Raw genomic sequence first — 19,116 nt, forward strand, 5'->3', positions numbered from 1 at the left:
GATCTCCTTTTGATGGGCATAAAGAAGAAAATGAATAAATACATACACAATAAGGATAAAAAAAATGTAAATATAGTAATAATACAATGTAGTAATAATACAGATAATGATAATAATAGTAGTAATAAATATACTAAATCATGCCTAACAGGCAAAAAAAAAAGAAAAAAAAAAGTAAAATAATAAAAATAATCTTGTCCTGGTTTGAATTCCCTCTATACAATAATTGCAAATTTCCTCCATCAAAAGAAATCAGCAGAAATTGCTTTCTATTGCATACATATTCATTATGTACCATGCATAAAGAGAAAAATTGTGAATATACAGTATGATAAAAGCATCCAAATAACACAAAAAACAGATATGTAATATATTCAGATCTTGACTTTGGTCAGTGGGTTGGAGCAGCAGGAGATGTTTCTGGCTTTTGCTCCATGTATTCGAGAAGCAGAAAGCTCCAGCTGAATTATTTCTTGGTAGGATAAAAGCCATCCTTTCACAGTCATTGGTTGAACTGACTTTCAGCAGTATATTACAGGGTTTTTTTTTTGCAGCTGTAAGGCCTGCTAGTCATTGATTGTCAGATTTAATTTGGAGGAATCATCTAGCCATTCCAATGGAATGGCAGACCGGGGTGGTGGTCCCTCTGTATAAGAAGGGGGACCGGAGGGTGTGTTCCAATTACAGGGGAATCACACTCCTCAGCCTTCCCGGTAAGGTGTATTCCAGGGTACTGGAGAGGAGAATCCGACCGATAGTCGAACCTCGGATTCAGGAGGAGCAGTGTGGTTTTCGTCCTGGTCGTGGAACACTGGACCAGCTCTATACTCTCCATCGGGTCCTCGAGGGCTCATGGGAGTATGCCCAACCAGTCCACATGTGTTTTGTGGATCTGGAGAAGGCATTCGACCGTGTCCCTCGTGGTGTCCTTTGGGGGGTGCTCTGGGAGTATGGGGTCCGGGGCTCTTTGCTAAGGGCTGTCCGGTCCCTATATGACCGGAGCAGGAGCTGTGTTCGCATTGCCGGCAGTAAGTCAGACCTGTTCCCAGTGCATGTTGGACTCCGCCAGGGCTGCCCTTTGTCACCGGTTCTGTTCATTATATTTATGGACAGAATTTCTAGGCGCAGCCAGGGGCCGGAGGGGGCCTGGTTTGGGAACCACAGGATTTCATCTCTGCTGTTTGCAGATGATGTTGTCCTGATGGCTTCTTCGAGCCAGGACCTGCAGCAGGCACTGGGGCGGTTTGCAGCCGAGTGTGAAGCGGCTGGGATGAGAATCAGCTCCTCCAAATCCGAGGCCATGGTTCTCGACCGGAAAAAGGTGGTTTGCTCTCTCCGGGTGGGTGGTGAGTCTCTGCCCCAAGTGGAGGAGTTCAAGTATCTCGGGGTCTTGTTCACGAGTGAGGGAAGGATGGAGCGGGAGATTGACAGGCGGATCGGTGCAGCGTCTGCAGTGATGCGGTCGCTGTATCGGTCCGTTGTGGTAAAGAAGGAGCTGAGCCGGAAGGCGAAGCTCTCGATTTACCGGTCAATCTACGTTCCTACCCTCACCTATGGTCATGAGCTTTGGGTAATGACCGAAAGGACAAGATCGCGGATACAAGCGGCTGAAATGGGCTTCCTCCGCAGAGTGGCCGGGCGCACCCTTAGGGATAGGGTGAGGAGCTCGGTCACACGGGAGGAGCTCGGAGTAGAGCCGCTGCTCCTACACGTTGAGAGGAACCAGCTGAGGTGGCTCGGGCATCTGCTCAGGATGCCTCCTGGACGCCTCCCTAGGGAGGTGTTCTGGGCATGTCCCACCGGGAGGAGGCCCCGGGGAAGACCCAGGACACGCTGGAGGGACTATGTCTCTCGGCTGACCTGGGAACGCCTTGGGGTCCCACCGGAGGAGCTGGAGGACGTGTCTGGGGTGAGGGAAGTCTGGGAGTCCCTGCTTAGACTGCTGCCCCCGCGACCCGGCCCCGGATAAGCGGAAGAAAATGGATGGATGGATGGATGGAATCATCTAGCAAAATAAACCTCTGAGTGCAGGGGATGGTTAAGTTAGACAGTGCCTTTGAGACGTTTTCCCAGAATTGTGCCACCTCAGGGCACTCCCAGACCATATGCAGAAATGTGCCAATACTTTTGTCTGTGCAGAAATCCCAGTGAGTGTTGTCTTCTAGGGTATAGATAGTCTCTGATAATTATTTTGTAATGAATCATCTGGTCATTAGGATTCTTCGATGAGAGGGAAATGTTTGACCAGATCTAATTCCATTCCCATTCTGATCCCTCAGTTCAGGTTTCCAAAGCTGCTCAATAGGTACATTTTTGTGAGCTCTTGACAAGTAGTTTATATAGATCAGAAATCCTACCAGAGCTTTCTACTTTAGTCAGAATAGTGTGGAAGGGGTGATTTTTCAGCATGAAAACGCATTGTTGTGAACAACTGCAGGTAGAAGAAAAAGGATGTACCGCACAAGTTATTGCATTTTTGTAAATCATGAAACTCTCTTAATCCATTCTGGCCTATGATATTACTGAAGTCATGGACCCCTTTATGCTCCCACTGTAAAAAAGAGATGGGTTTCTTATAAATTAGAAGTGAGTGATTATGAAAAATTGGTGTCTGATGGAAATATTGGTCATCCTTCCTCCATCCTTCTGAAGAATTAGAGTTCTTTATTGGGTTAAACCAGGACTCTGTAGATGACCCTAGAGTAATCTGGGAAGCAGTTAAAGGTTGTCAATACGAAACACTACGATAAGCTTTTCTTCCCAATCAAATAGAGCAAATAAGCTTTGTTGTGGAAAAATAACAATTCTTGAAAAGTGATCTATTTGCAAAGCTCGATGAGTTTTGAAATACAGAAAAACGGTTTATTCTTTGTTACAGCAGATACAGACAGGACAAGGCCCAGGCCTGAAATGGCCACAGACTGGTAGCCTTTTGGCATCCCAGGTCTCACCTAGAGCATCTCTCCCCCCGGTTACTCTGTTTCCAAGCATCTAAGCTCTAAGTATTTATACCAGAATGACAAAGCTACATACATTTCAAAGCAGAGTGACTTTTCTTTCACACCCATGAGATAATGAACTTTTACACTTAGACAGGTAGAACAACATAGAGTTTCCTGTGGGATGGAGAGCGTTTATTTTTCACCATAAACTTTACAAAGAAACAAGAAAAAAGTTTTTTAAAAATCTGCCTTTGCAGTACCTGTTATACATACAGCACCCTCTCACGTAGCCACTGAGATATTTCCTTTTATAGAGCCTCTCCCTAACTGGGTGAGCCCATTCGGTATAACAGGTAAGTCTTTCTCACATCCAGTTCTCTTGTTAAAATTCAGCTCCAATCAACCAATGTAAGAATTTATTCAATTAAGTTGTTAATTAAAATAGAGCTCCGTTTTACTTCACTTGTTTTAACAGTGGAAACTAATCACGTTCCCCCACAAAGCTAAAATATACACAACACCCCTCCTTGTTAACTCCCAGTGGTCTGCCCCGGAACCTTCTTAAGGTGCTTCGGCTGGCCGGGGACTGATTTGGCCAAAACACCTAAGGCAGACAACATGGGTAAGTTAAAATTTGCACAATTACAATCAATTCAGTGATACACATTTATCAATAAAACATACATCTTGTGTATGTCCTTCCTTTCTGCTATCCTCCATGATGGTAATGGACTAGCTACATTACATTTCCTCCCCCCTCTTTTAATGGTACAATATTTTTAGTCTTCATATAACCTTGTCACGATGCCTGTTTTGCCTGCCCTCCTGTTTCCTCTCCCCCTCCCCTACCTGTCTGCCTGGAGCTGGGAGGAGTCCCTGACTCCTGCACGCACCTGGAGCGCATCACCGCAATCACCGTCACCTGCTGCCGAGTATTTGAGGGCTCGGCAGAATACACTTAAAAAATGTAAATGCTCCAGTTTAAGTCTTTGTATTTTGTTACCTGCCTGCTTGTCTCTGACCGGATTTTTGCCACTCCTCAGATGCCTGTTCTCCCGCTCGTTCCTGCTCCTGCCTCTGCACTCCAGCTCCGGTAAAGTTCACCCTTTGTCTTCGCCTCCTGTCCCGTCTGGGTTCCCGGCTCGTCTCCCGTCCTCCGCCTTGGCTCTCACCTGTTGGATTATTCCTGCTCGGTCGCTCCTGGTCCTGTTCCTGGTCCCGTCGTGTCCCGGTTCTGGCTATCTCCGCTCCCGCTCCGGTTCTGGTCTGTCCTACCTTGTCCCGTCCTGCGCCCGCCCGCTCTGCCTCCTGCACCTTGCTCCCAGTTGTGACTATTACTATTGACTTTGAATCCCGCACCTTGTAAATAAAACACTGTAAATCTGTCCCGAGTTCTGCACCCTTTGGTCCGCACCTACACCCACCGTTACGACAAACCTTGATAGAGAGTCCGCAACTACATTGGCCTTGCCAGGCTTGTAGTGGACTGTGAAGTTGAAAGGTTGTAGGGCCAGGTACCAGCCTGCAATTCTTGTATTTGAGTCCTTCATTTTATTGAGCCACTGTAGAGCACGATGATCAGTTTCTAGGCTGAAATGATCGATCGCCCACTTCATGGCCAAGCACTCCTTTTCAACAGTAGAATACCTGGTCTCTCTATCCTGTAGCTTCCTGCTCAAAAAGACAACTGGCATTCTCTCTCCATCCACCTCCTCCAATAAAACTCCACCTAAGCCCACTCCAGATGCATCAGTTTTAAAATGAATGGTTTGTTGAAGTCTGGGGTTTGTAGAATGGTATGGTTGTCCAAGGCCTCCTTTAGGTCCCTGAAAGCGAGGTCACATTGGTCAGTCCATATCACTTTTCTCGGTGCTGATGCTTTGGTGAGGTCATTAAGCACCGCGGAGCGATCTGCAAAGTGAGGAATACATTTCCTGTACCAGCCAATAAGCCCTAGGAAGCTCTTCACTTTCTTCTTTGTGGTTGGAATGGGGAAAGAATGAATAGCCTCCATTTTTCCCACCTGGGGCCTGAGTTTGCAGTGTTCAATGACAAAGCCCAGGTACTCCACCTCTCTCCGAGCCAGACAGCATTTCTGAGAATTAATAGTTAGGCCAGCAGACTTTATGCACTGGAGTACTTGTTTTAGGTGAGCCATGTGTTCTTCCCAGGTTTGGCTGTAGATTACAATGTCGTCCAAATATGCCACTGCAAATTCTGAAACATCTCTCAGAACATAGTCCATTAGTCTTTGAAAGGTGGCTGGTGCCCCCTGGAGTCCAAATGGCATAACTCTGAATTGGTACATACCAAAAGGAGTTTTAAAGGCTGTCAGCTCTCGGACCTCTGGAGCCAGTGCCACTTGCCAATAGCCTTTGCTCAGGTCCAGGGCGGTGATGTACTCTGCCTGCCCCACTCGCTCCACCAGCTCATCCATCCTAGGCATTGAATAAGGGTCACACAATGAAAGAGAATTCAGATAACGAAAGTCTATGCAAAATCTCAGCGAGTCATCCTTTTTGGGCACTAGAACCACTAGACTGCACCATTCACTGTTTGAGATTTCAATTATGCCTAGTTCCAACATCAATTTGATTTCTTTTTTCAAAGCTTGCACCAACCGCTCAGGTATTCTGTATCTCTTCTGACATGGAGGAGCCTCTTTTTTCAGCCGGATGTTGTGCTGGACCAGGTCAGTGTAACCAGGTGAGTCTCTGAACAGCTCTGGGTCAATGAGAGGAACCAGTTGCTCCTGCTGGGAGATAGACAGATGTGACGTGTCTACGACTAGCGACTCACCCTGGCTTCCAGGCATGAACTTCTCTGGCCTTTCCTCGTCCTCAACAGCACGGACCAGCAGCTGATGAACAGATTCCTGGTGGGACTGAAATTCTTTTAACAAGTGCACATGAAACGTTTGTTTTTTGGTTCTGTCAGGCATATAAAGTTCATATGTGACCTTACCCACTCTTCTGGTGACTTCATATGGACCATGCCATTTGGAAAGGAGTTTGCTTTCGGAGGTGGGAAGGAGAAGAAGCACTTTCTGACCAGGTTCAAAGCTTCTTTCCCTAGCCTTGCGGTCATATCAAGTCTTTTGATTTTGTTGAGCGGTCCTTAAAGTATCTTGTGCCAGAGCAGACATTTCCTCTAGACGTTGCCTCATCTTTACCACATAGGCCACCACATTCTCCTCTGAGGGGGTTGGATTCTCCCAATAGTCTTTGAGGAGGTCGAGAGGCCCCCTTATTTGGCGTCCGTAGAGCAACTCGAAGGGCGAGAACCCCGTTGAGGCCTGTGGCACTTCACGGTATGCGGATAGCAGGTATGGCAACCACTGGTCCCAGTCTGCTCCTGTGTGAGACGCAAACTTACGCAGCATATTTTTCAAAGTCTGATTGTACACACAGTCTGTCAAAACTTCTTTTGGTATTCCCACTCTAGAAAACAGCTGTAATAAACAGCAAACAGCAATATATTTGTTTCCTGAACTGCTGCGTTCTAATGGCCCAACTATGTCCATTCCTATTCTGTCAAATGGAGTTTCTATAATAGGTAGAGGCTGCAACATAGCACGAGGGACTTTGCGAGATGAGGTAAGTTGACATATTTCACATGCATTACAGAATTTTGAGATATCATTGTACATGCCCGGACAAACAAATCTGCTTGAAATTCTGCACAAAGTTTTTGGAATGCCATGTGTCCCGCCCATGGCACCGAATGACCGAGCTCCATTACTTTGGCTCTAAAGGATTTGGGTAATACCAAGGCTTCAACAGTGCCCTTGCTTTGGTACAGAATGCCCGCTTTAATGATGTATGTTGCCTCCTCTAAACATCCTGGACTGCCCTGTTTCACCCCTTCCACTTCTGTAACTTTTTGGAACCAGGGTTTTAGGGTTGCATCATCTTTTTGGAGTCTGGCTACATCTGATGGGAGTTCAAACTCAATTTGGAGAGAAGGTTTGATTGTTTTTCCTGTCTGTTTGCAAGCCGTACCTATAAACTTTTCCCGTCTTTTCTGTGCCTTTGATTTGACTGTTTTTTCCCTTACAGGTTGAAGGTCCTCCCCCCAAAATGGTAACTCTTTTAAAGACACTCTTGCGGGCTGAGCTCTTGTAATAACCATATCTCCCCCTCCCCTCAGGTAAAGAGTCTGGGTGTCATCCTCGGCAGCACACTTTCCTTCACCTCCCATATCAACAACATCACCCAGTCCGCCTACTTCCACCTCAGAAACATCCACCGCCTCCGTCCCTCACTCACCCCACACACCACTGCCATCCTCATCCATAGCCTGGTCACTTCCCGTATAGACTATTGCAATTCTCTTCTGTTCGGACTCCCACAGAAATCACTCCATAAACTCCAACTGGTCCAAAACTCAGCTGCCCGCATTATCACACACACATCCTCCCATTACCACATCACACCTGTCCTGCAACAGCTCCACTGGCTCCCCATCACGCACCGCATACACTACAAAATCATACTCCTCACATACAAAGCTCTCCACAACCTGGCCCCTCCATACCTGTCTGACCTCATTCACATCTCCACACCTGCCCGCTCCCTCCGCTCCTCCTCTTCCCTGCACCTCACTGTCCCTCCTGCCTGTCTTGTCACTATGGGGAGCAGAGCCTTCAGCTGCTCTGCTCCCCAGCTCTGGAACTCCCTCCCCCATGACCTCCGCAACACACACTCACTCTCTCACTTCCAATCTAAACTCAAAACTCATCTGTTTAGAAAGGCCTTCTCACCCTGACCACTCTGACCATAACTGCTCTGTCTTTAAATCTATATTTGCTTTAATCTATATTTGTTTTTAAATGTATTTTTAATCATTTTATATTGTTTCAATTTGTATTGTGTACGTATGTATGTACGGCGACCTTGAGAGCCTTGAAAGGCGCCTAACAAATAAAATGTATTATTATTATTATTATATTATAAGGCCTATGTGGTGCTGCTTTTTCAGGTAAATTTACAGATGGATTTGCAGGTATATCTTCAAGTAGATTAGGATTTACAGGTAAGTATATGGGTATATTCAGGTTCTCCGGCAAGTTTTCTGACTCCTGCATCAAATCTAACAAAATTGGAACATCATTACCCAGAATCACATCAAAAGGAAAATTTGGGGCCAAAGCTACTGGCATTAGAAAAGTTTGACCTCCTACTGTCAAGTACACCTCTGCTATTGGATACTGGTGTTCATCTCCATGAATACAGCTAATGGTAGTCTTGTCCTCACTCCATTTTTCCCTTGACACCAAACTTGACAAAACCATAGACTGAAAGCCACCCGTATCCAATAGTGCTGTAGTACGGTGGCCATTTGTCAGGACTGGTGCGGTACAAGCTCTCTGGGTTGCAAAATAACTTGGTCGCACAGGTCTGGGCGCTGCACAGTAAAGGGATGGCTTAGACTTATTAGCTAAAGGACAGGAATACTGGGTGTGGCCTAGCCAATTACACAAGTAGCATCTGACTTCTTTGCTGGACCTATGGGAACTGTTACCAAGATTTGATTTTTGATCATGGCTAGGTATAATTTGCCTTTGTCTAGACCAATGTATTTCAACCTTTTTTGAGCCAAGGCACATTTTTTTCATTGAAAAAATCACGAGGCACACCACAAGCAGAAAATGTAAAAAAAAATGAAACTCTGCATCCTATATTTACAATATAAAGTAATTAGTGTAGTAAATCAGATTATTTTGAACAGGAATCAAATAAACACACAAATAAAGCATTTTATAATAAAATAAAATATTTCTACTCACTCAGTGTGAAACCTGATATTTTTTAGACCAGTTAGGTGTAATTGGATAATTTCCTACGGCACACCAGACAATATCTCACGGCACACTAGTGTGCCACGGCACAGTGGTTGAAAAACACTGGTCTAGACAGAGCCCTATTATGACCAAAACCCCGTTCACCCCCATCGGACTTACTTTGGGCTTGGTCTCTGTGTCCATGTTCTCGGTCCCGACCTCTTTGGACCTGGAAGGAGCCCCGTCCATAAATGGTGTGGTTGAGTCCTTTCCTTGCAGCTAGGAAGACCTCTGCCAGCTCTGCTGCTTTTTCTGCCATCTTGGGGTCATGTTCATGGATCCACACTGCAAGCTCCGTGTGAACCATTCACAGGAACTGCTCCACAATCAAAGTCTCTGATATCTCCTTTATTGTAGATTTTTCAGGTTTGACCCATTTAGAGAACATGTCCTTCAGTCGTACGTATAGCTCCTTCAGGGTTTCATCTTGCAAGATCTCTATGGACTGAAATCTTTGGGGGTAAGTCTCTGAAGTTATTTCATATTTTGTTAATATTGCTGCTTTAACCTTTTCATAATCTTCAGCCTCCGCAAAGTCCATCTGAACATACGCACTGCGAGCTTTGCCTGTGAGTAGAGGCACGAAGCGGAGTGCCCACTCATCTCTTTGCCATCTGCAGACTTGAGCCCTTCTCTCAAAAGTGGTAAGAAAATTGTCAATATCGTCCTCAGGTGAAAGTGGTAGCAGCTTTGGCTCTCTGTGGATTACCATCTCTCTAAAAAATCTGCTGTGTTCACATTGACCAGAGCTTTCATCTTCATATTTTTCATTCTGACCTGTAGGGGGAGCCATTTCTTGCTCTTGATCTTGTCTTTGGATGATGCGAGTCACCAAAGACTGCATATGTTTCATCTGGTGCTGCATGTTTTTCCATTTTGTTTCTTGTTGTACTGCTTCCTTTTCTAAACGCTGATCTCTGACTGCCTGGGACTGTGCGAGTGACTTTACCAGTGCCGTCAACTCCTCCAGCTTGTCCCCAGGATTGCAAGCTGCTCCAGCCTCTTGGTCGGCAGGTGCACTTGTCCCCTCGTCAGGCTCCTCATGTTGGTCGATCTGCACTTTTCTTCTTGTACTCATCCTCAGTTACTCTGTTGCATGGGCCCCAGCTTCTGACATCAATTGTAATTGCCCAGATAGCAACTTTAGTGGTTAAAAGAGGAACAGAGCAGAGCTGAGACAATTAGTCCAGTGCAGACCCAAGTGCGTTTATTTTTCACCATAATCTTTACAAAGAATTCCGAATGGCCCATTCGGAATCCATGTCCCCAGCCTCCCCCGGGATGTGAGAGAAGCTCTCCCAGATGCATGAGTTGAAGGTCCCCTGACAGAGGGCTCCGCCAGATGTTCCCAACAGACCCTCATGATACGCTTGGGTCTGCGAGGTCTGTCTGGCTTCCTCCCCCGCCAACGGAACTCACCAGGTGGCGATCAGTCAACAGCTCTGCCTCTCTCTTCCCCCAAGTGTCCAAGACAGTCCAGGTGACATAACTGGCCTTGCCCTTTCATTCAACATAAAGGGCTTCTGAACCGCTCTTAGTCTGACCTGTCCCCTAAGACCTGTTTGCCATAGGTGACCCTATCAGGCCTCCGACAGCATAGCTCCCAGGATTATTCGGGTGCTCAAACCCCTCCACCACGTTAAGATGGTGGTTCAAGGAGCAGATGATTAGAACCTTGTATGCTAATCCTACTGCACTTCTGTTAATGGCTAATGAGTGTTCATTCAGGTTTTCTGTGTCTCGTCCTTCGTGCCAGGGCCACTCCCTATATGCACTCTTACTTTGTCTATCTTTGGAACCCACTGCGCAACTAGTAAGGCAAACTAAGAAAAATGGCACCTATTACAATAAATGTTACGCACAATCATATCTCCCTGTATGCAGATGACATTTTAATCCACACTAGCCCATCAGAATTAATACCTTATCTCCTTAACATATTTGACATGTTTGGAAATATTTCGGGCTACAGGGTGAACTGGGCTGAATCTGCTTTGATGCCTCTGGGATCAACAATATTAAATAGACACTTTCATAGTATACCAATTGTACAAAGTATAACATTTTTAGGGGTCCTCATTTATTTCTCTCTTAATTTCCTGTTTGAAAATAACTATAAAAATCTGTTGCTTACCATAAATGGAAATCTTAAAAGGTGGGACTCTCTCCGTACTACCTTTAACGTTACCACAAGGTTTAAGAAATTACACTCTTATTTGTATGGAATAAAGAAAAGTCTAGAGTCAGGGCTTCAACGCTATAAAGACTAAAATCTTCCAGAGGAATGGCCCTTCCTAATTTTGAATGGTACTTATAGTGCTTTGCATTAAGATCACTCACTGTATGGGTTAAATTTGGGAAATATGCAGCATGGATGCCAATTGAAGTGCAATTAAACCTTACACTATGTCTACACTATTACATGCTAAATTGCCATACAAAACTGTTAAAAGCCATTGTGGACCCATTGTTACAGATCTTACAAAGCTAACAATTTTCTGGGTAAGTGTTGGGAAGAATACTTGTATTTGGATACATAATACCTGCATTTACATGGAGTATTTTGCGTGTGCATATTCATTTTCATGTATCAAGTACTGTATTCTAGATTCTTAGAATGCCTTTAGAATACCTTTTGAGTTTCATTATTAAGCTGTTTAAATATCACTTATCCTACTACTCAAAAAAGCTGTTTTCTATTCTCCTTTACTAATTCACTAATACTGTTGATCATGATCAAATACATGATCAAATATGATCATGATCAAATATGATCATGTATTCCTTTGATTGTAGGAAAGTAACTGTATTCTCAACACCATAAAATGAAAGTAACGGTACCAGAATACAGCTATTGAAAATTGGTATTTTGAATACATATTTTCACTACATGCATTTAGTTACTTCCCAATACTGGCAAGGCAAGGCAAATTTACAGCACCGTTTGTAAACAAAGTAATTCAAAGAGCTCTACAGAATAAAAAAGACAAACATTGACAAAGTAGAGGCCTGTCTCACATCTCAGGAAGACTGTTCCAAGTTTTAGCTGCATAAAACTGAAATGCTGATTCCCCATGTTTAATCCTGACTCTGGGCACCAACAGGAGACCGGTCCCTGAAGTCCTCAAAGTGCGAGATGGTTCATATGGCACTAACATTTCGGAGATGTACTTTGGTGCTACGCCATGGAGAGACTTGTACGCAAGCAGAGTTGTTTTAAATTATCTTCTCTGAGCCACAGGAAGCCAGTGCAGAGACCTGAGCACAGGACATGTGTGTTTGTGCTTCCTGATTCTAGTTAAGACCCGAGCAGCAGTGTTCTGGATGTACTGCAGTTGTCTTGATGGTCGCTTGGAGAGGCCAATGAGCAAGCTGTTGCAGCAGTCTAACTTCCTGTAGACAAATGCATTGATAAGTCTTTCCAAGTCTGGTTTTGACAGTATACCTTAGATTTTTGCAATGTTTTTAGGTGGTGAAAAGCTGTAGATGTTATTGATTTGATGTGGCTGTTAAAGTTCAAGTCTGAGTCCATTATTACCCTTAGATTTCTAGCCTCACATGAAGGTTTTAAAAAGAGGATGGAGCTGACTACTGACACTTCTGTTTATTTCTGTGGGCCAAAGATTATGACTTCAGTTTTGTCTGAGTTTAGTGTCCACGCACTGAATCCACTGGTACATTTTCATCTGCTGCCAGTGGGACATAAATCTGAATAAATCTGCATGGACAGTTAGAGGCTACAACATGAAATTCATAGGAAACAAAAAGGCGGTTACAGGCATAGGTTAAAATATACCGCACACAATAAAAGTATAAAAGTAAACTTTTAATGTCTTAACACATTCCAGTACATTTTCGTTCTTTGTTACAACATTCACTTTCCATGTTCAGGACATGTGTAGGACAGCACTCCGTCAATCATTTGTTTGATGATTTCTGGTTGTGGGTGGAGGTTATGGGGAAGGTAATGAGCCTGTCCCATCTCCCAAGCATCCAACAGGAACACCCCAGTATCTTTGAACACAGCCCGAAGCAACTTGTCCAGCTTCAGGGAGTACCAGTCACTGTTAGTCAGACTCTCGTACAGGTTCAGGTCTTTCATGTTGCCACTTCGGATGATGACTTTAGTGTCTGGAGCCCGGTTTAGCAAATGTAGAACTGCTTTGCGAATCGTCATGAGGCGCTGATAGTAGACCTCTATGGGAAAAGTGCTAAAGTGAGACCAGATGCCTATCACTACCACAGTGTTGGGTCCACCGGTCACTCCATCCAGTTCATTAGCCACATATCGCAGCTGAGACACAGGGACATAAACAAAGCGAAGAGGAGGCCCATGACAGCGGAAAGTCACCACAATGTCATTGGCGTAGTCGACCGCCAAGCCCGGGCCACTCTGTGGTGAACTGTGCTTGTCAAACGTCTGTAGGTCTGAAACAGACAGAGTTTGAATAAAATTAGGATCTCAGGCAGAGAATGCTCCACCCAAGCAATTTTCCTCCAGGGGATAAGGTTCATTATATTACAAAATCGTGTACAAAGATTTGCAAAACTAATTCTTCTGGTTAAATAAAAGGTAATTATTTGGTAGAAGGGTGTGAGTGTCCAAATTATCCTACATACTTGGTAGTGTTTTTGTGATATAAAGGTAGTACTGTCTGATGGTGGAGTCTCCAAACAGATGCAACTGTTTCCCCTTGAGACAGGCAATGATGACTGAGGCATTGTTGAACTGGCGTACTGCAGGGCCACGTAGTGGTTGCCACTGGTTGTTGAAATAATATCCGGAAGGTCCTTGGCTCCCAACATTTGGCTCACCTGAACAAAGAAGAAAAAAAAAGAATGGATTTATAATAAGTTTATAAGTCTTTTCAACTATTCTGTTTATGGACAACCTTCTCATTACAGTGGGGAACTTTTTTCTCTCTGTATTTTCCTTATAATGAGACAAAGAAACACAAGGCAATACCTGTTTTTGGCAAAATCATGATAGTGTCACTTCCCGCAGCCTTAATTGGGGCATTCAAGTTGATTCCTCTACAACACAGACAGATATTGCTCATTTAAATCTACCTCTACATTTGATTGGAACAAGTATTTTAATGTGCCAATAATTTAACAAAGATCGATGTATCATCCCTACTTTTGGAAGAGAGCTTCTTCGTCCTTGCTGGTTTTCTGGCTGTATCCTTTTTTGAAGTGGCTGATACGAGTGTCACAGCTCAGTTTTGGGGGTTTGTAGCAGAACCATTGCTCTCCAGTGTTGAGGTCGGTATAGTTACACAGTGGAGCTTTGTTCATATCCAGGCACACGTTACATGTGGTCATGTGTTTGACCGATCCAGACTTGAAGTCACTGCCGAAGAAGATCCTGTCGGGCTCCTCCTCTGTCAAGCGTTTTAAGACAGTGATGGACTCACTAGTTTGCACCAGCATGACCTACAGAGAACCAACACCAGTGATCATTTCTGAGTATGATACTCCCAGCCCCAATGCCGACAGTGTAGGGTCTTGGGAAGTAAGACAAATGTAAGGCATATTATCATAACACTTAAGTACTGTTATAGAAACAGTAAAATAACTATTGGCACATAGTTAGAGGCACAATTGTCTCACAGCAGGGAGATCCTAGGTCAACATGGAATTTCTTTGTGTCTGGGAGGGTTTTGACCATTCACCACTATTGTGTTTTCTTACTGTTACAAAGTCCATGAATGCCTCACTTGTGAACCCACCCTCCAATCGTGCACTCAACATATTACTAAAAGTGTGCACACTCTGCTGTGTACTTTGGGCTGTCTGTAGCACTGATGTGTAATTGTCCCGTGTACTGTGTATTTACCCGATTGTAGTTATTGCAGACGAAAATAATAAAATCATCATTATTTATTTATTTTTTTTACCAGAATATAGATATGTATATTGTGTGTAGAATTTGGCCATAAAAAAAAAACAAAAAAACCTTGTCGATCTGTAGCTGTGTGCTGTGAGACAGGAGCATCATGACACTGAAGCTCTATACTGGGAGCTGCTGACTCTGAGTTTATAAATATCAATCTCTTACCTCTACATTTGCCGTTCCGTTCCACAGCAGAGGAAACACTGCAGTGAAAGTCCCGTTGAGGTGGTCCTGCACCTGTCCCACTACACCTGCCCCCAGCTGCTGGTTCTGGAACTTGGCGATAACAAAGTCCCCTCCGCTCCTCTTTGGGTTTCCATAGAAATCCTTCATCTGGATTGTAACCGCCAACTTGTCACCCACATACCAGCCTTCCTTTTGAGGTACAATAGTGAACATGCTTTTGGATGCACTAGTCGTCAAATTCAGTGAAAACGGTTTGGGCAGAGAAAGAGTTTCAGGCCAGGTTATAGAGTCCAGAAGTTTGCGTCCTTCTTCCACATTTGCTGAAGAGAGATATTTGTAGCTACAACTGTGGAGCTCAGCTTTAGACTGCATTGTGGACGTCTCTAATGGTGACATTGAGGTCGTTAGGTCAAAAGTTGATCGCGTGAAGAAGACTGCAACTCTTTTGTACCACTGATGTAACCTGAAGTTGAAGGTCTATAAACAGAACAATATGTAAAGAACATGTGGATATTTCGTCAACACTATAAATCATAAATCAATACTTAAATACCAGGCAATCGATAGCAAGATAGATCATCACAGACAGCATGTCAAGGCCTTCACTACAATGTAAAAACGTCATTGGAGGAAGCTTCTCTGTTTTTAGAAAAGTAGGCATTGTTAAAATTAATTAGAAATGTTAAAATTGCACAACAATCTGAATTATTTTGCAAAGAAAAAACAATTGACTTACATTACATGTACTTTCATAAAGTTATTTTGTGTTCTATTTTGACATTTAGATTAGGTTAGCATTAGCTTTGAGACACAAATAGCTCATTTAGAAACTTACAAGTTTCCTCCACCATCTATGATTATCCATCCGTAACCTGCTGATAGCTGTCTGTCTGATTTACATATTGTATTTACATACAGAAGTTTACATGCACTATTGTCATGATGCCTGCATTATCTGTCTCCCTGTGTGCTCTCCCCCTCCCCTACCTGTCTACCTGGAGCTGGGCGGAGTTCCTACTCCTCCCGTGCGCACCTGGAGCACATCAGCGCAATCACCACCACCTGCTGTCGAGTATATGAGGGCTCGGCAGAAGACACTCGGGGCGAGACCGTCCACGTGTAAACGTGAATATTCCTGCTCAAGTTTGTATCTTGTTGCCTGCCTACTCGTGTCTTACCGGATTTTGCTGCTTCCCAGATTCCTACTCTCTCCTGCTCTGCTCCTGACTCTGCACTCCAGCTCCGGTACAGTACATCCCTTGTCTTCGCCTCCTGTCCTGTCTTGGTCTCCGGCTTGCTTCCCGTCTCCAGCCCTGGCTCCCGCTCTCTGGATTACTCCTGCCCGGCCCTCCCTGGTCTCGTCTCCGGTTCTGTCTTGCTCCGGCCCTTGTTGTCTCTGTGTCCGCTCTGGACTACCCCCGCTTGGCTTGCTCTGGTCCCGTCCCCGATCCTGTCCTCATCCGGTCCAGGTTTTCCCCGTTCCTGCTCACCACTCCGCCCCCCTGGTTTGCCTCCCATGTGTTTGATGAACTATTGACTCTTGTTATTTCACAAACTGTAAATAAACACTGTAAAACTGCCCCGAGTCTGCATTCCTTGGTCCGCTCCTGCACCTGCCGTTACGACAACTATATAAAAAGACAGACCTTTTTCCTCATTGTCTGACAAGAAATCAGACTAAACATTTCCTGTTTTAGGTTAATTAGGATTATAGAAATAATTTCTAATTTCTAAATGCCAGAATAAGAAATGGATTTTTTTTTTTTTTTTTTTAGATAATTTCTCATTACTTTCTTCAGAGTCAGAGGTTTATATACAGTAAGATTACTATGCCTTTAAACAATTTGGGAAAACCCATATGATGATGTCATGTTTTTGGAAGCTTCTCATTTCTTTGTTTATTGACAACATTTGAGTAAATTAGAGACACGTCTGTGGATGTATTTAAAGGCACACCTGAAACACACTGCTTCTTTGTGTAACATCATGGGAAAGTCAAAAGAAATCAGCCAAGATATCAGGAAGACAATTGTGGACTTGCACAAGTCTGGTTCATCCTTGGGTGCAATTTCCAGATCCCTGAAAGTGCCACTTTCATTTGCTCAAACAATTAGCCTATACAGAAGTATTAACACCATGGGAATGTCCAGCCATCATACTGCTCAGGAGGGAGACCGAGCCTGTGTTAGAGCAGAAGATCTTTGCCCAAATCCAACAGAACCTGGTGGGACCCAGGTCTGGTCCAGATTTAAGTTCTATCATTTTACACAGACTCAGGCTGGGCTCAGGTTCTCGTGGTCATGTGGCGAGCTTCTATGAGCGCAAAAAAGCCACAAAATGGTGTGCTGTGGAAGTGAAACGGAGGCTTGCCTCTGGCAATTATGGCTTTGATTGCACCATCTACTGAAGTTTTGACCATGTACATGATGAGCTAGTGAGTTTTGCAAAAAAAAGCCAGCAAAGGTGAAACAAACAATTACAGAGAAGTGTGCTAGCTTTTGCTGTAAAGACATTAGGCCTTTTACTGTCGTAAATGTTTGAAGATCTGGCACAAGGGCTGATTAAGGTTGAGCCTGTGTATGGGGTGGTCCCAGCAAACTCTCTTATTCTCAGTCATCTGACAGTTGCGAAAAGGTGCATGGACATGACAGAAAAGACGAGGGAATATTTAGAGAAACTTAAGAATTTATTCAAGGATGGCACCATCGCAATGACTAGACAGACATGTGGGCGGGATTATGGCAAAATTAGTTATTTGGCAATCAAGTGCCGTTTCATAAAGATATGGAACTGGTGAATAAAACCTTTACAACTACAATTTCCCTTTGGAAATGTCAGGATCCATTCCTTGATCTTGATTTGCCTTTTCTTCTATCCCTCTGGGTCCTGTTATTTCACCTCCCTTGGCTACTGGCACAGCCATCCGATCCGCTACTTATCAGCTGCAGTATAAGAAGCATGGCTCCTCACCCACTCATTGACAGTTTCTTGTTACTTCTACTATGACGCTACCATTCTGCCTGTCTTGTATCCTGTCTGCCTCGTAACCTGCCTGCTCTCCTGTAACCTGCCTGCCTGCGCGTCTTCTTACCTGCTCACCGTCTCAAACCTGCTCCACCTGCAAGATATCAAATGCTCACCTTCCTGTAATAACCTTGTTACAAAGTTACTTGCTGACTAGTCCTTCTGGGTTATTGTACACTTTGGCAGTATGGGCTGGCCAGAAATGGACCCAATGGAACCAGATCCCATCGTCAAAGCCATCACCAACCAAGGGGCCATCCTCGGACAGTGTGATCAACTTTAACGGAGTTTAATGGAGAGCCAACAGACAACTTCTGCCCAGATTTCTCAGTTGAACTCCATGGTCTGTGAGTTAACAACTGGCCTTTCTCAGAGTGCTGCTTCTCTCTCTGTCACCTCCCAGAACCAGGCCCTCCTGCTTCTCCAGATCCAGCCCAGCTCCTCAGTCAAAAGCCAGTAACTTACGCTACAGCCTGTTCAAAGATTGCTTACATTATGCGGCTGCTGCAAGGAAATGCTCTGGATTGGGATTCAACTAGATGGCAATGTGACCCTGAAAAATGACAATGCTACACCAAAAACTCTCTGGCAGGAGGTATTATTCGCTCATCTCTCTCTCTCTTGTTGGCGCAGACTTTTACTTTGTGGATAAAAAGGACAAGTCCCTTCGTCCCTGCATTTATTATAGAGGGTTAAATAAGTACATAATAAGCACCACAGTAAAAAAGTATCCACTCCCAGCTTTTCAGCCTTTGCATAATGCCATCATCTTTTCTAAACTTGACCTTAGAAACGCTTAGCATCTTGTCAGAATCCACAAAAGTGATGAGGGGAAAATGGTTTAATATTTCCCTTGGGCACTTAGAATATGTTGTGACGCCTTTTGGATTGACCAATGCTCCAGCTGTATTTCAGGCACTGGTGAATGTTGTTTTACGGAACTACCTCAACAGATTTGTTTTTGTCCATCTTGATATTTTGATCTTTCCCAGTTCCCCAGAAGAACACATGCACCACGTTCGTTAAGTTCTGCAAAGGCTCCAAATGGCCGAAATCCAGGTTAGTTTACTAAACAGCATCAACAACAAACTCGGACTTTTACCCGTACTTCACAACCAAATTAAGGAACTGCGCCACAGCCTTGATTTCGCTCCCGACCAAATAGTTTAATTTGATACGGAACTGAAAACTTCAGTTAAAACTCTCAAAAGCGAACTAGATCTGGG

General features: G+C 44.2%; 1 protein-coding gene across 1 annotated transcript; it reads right to left on the reverse strand.

The window, feature by feature from the left end:
* Positions 1-12,658: 12,658 nt before the first annotated feature.
* On the reverse strand, positions 12,659-15,262 carry LOC117391461 (NXPE family member 3-like). Its single transcript, XM_055231524.1, has 5 exons — positions 14,846-15,262; positions 13,925-14,220; positions 13,751-13,818; positions 13,405-13,599; positions 12,659-13,212 (listed from the first exon to the last, which is right to left on the reverse strand). The coding sequence occupies exons 1-5, from the start codon at positions 15,260-15,262 to the stop codon at positions 12,659-12,661; spliced, it is 1,530 nt and encodes a 509-aa protein (XP_055087499.1).
* Between the last annotated feature and the right edge of the window lie 3,854 nt (positions 15,263-19,116).

This window comes from Periophthalmus magnuspinnatus, chromosome 23 (genome assembly GCF_009829125.3).
Source record: "Periophthalmus magnuspinnatus isolate fPerMag1 chromosome 23, fPerMag1.2.pri, whole genome shotgun sequence".
Lineage (NCBI taxonomy): Eukaryota > Metazoa > Chordata > Actinopteri > Gobiiformes > Gobiidae > Periophthalmus > Periophthalmus magnuspinnatus.

Bases quoted from the DNA above. Each gene is read 5' to 3' on its own strand.
- LOC117391461 (XM_055231524.1), bottom strand. From the start codon at position 15,262: ATGTCACCATTAGAGACGTCCACAATGCAGTCTAAAGCTGAGCTCCAC. The intron at 13,819-13,924 runs GTAGGGATGATA...TCTGTGTTGTAG, and splicing joins GAAGAAGCTCTCTTCCAAAA to AGGAATCAACTTGAATGCCC. The intron at 13,600-13,750 runs GTATTGCCTTGT...TTCTTTGTTCAG, and splicing joins CATGATTTTGCCAAAAACAG to GTGAGCCAAATGTTGGGAGC.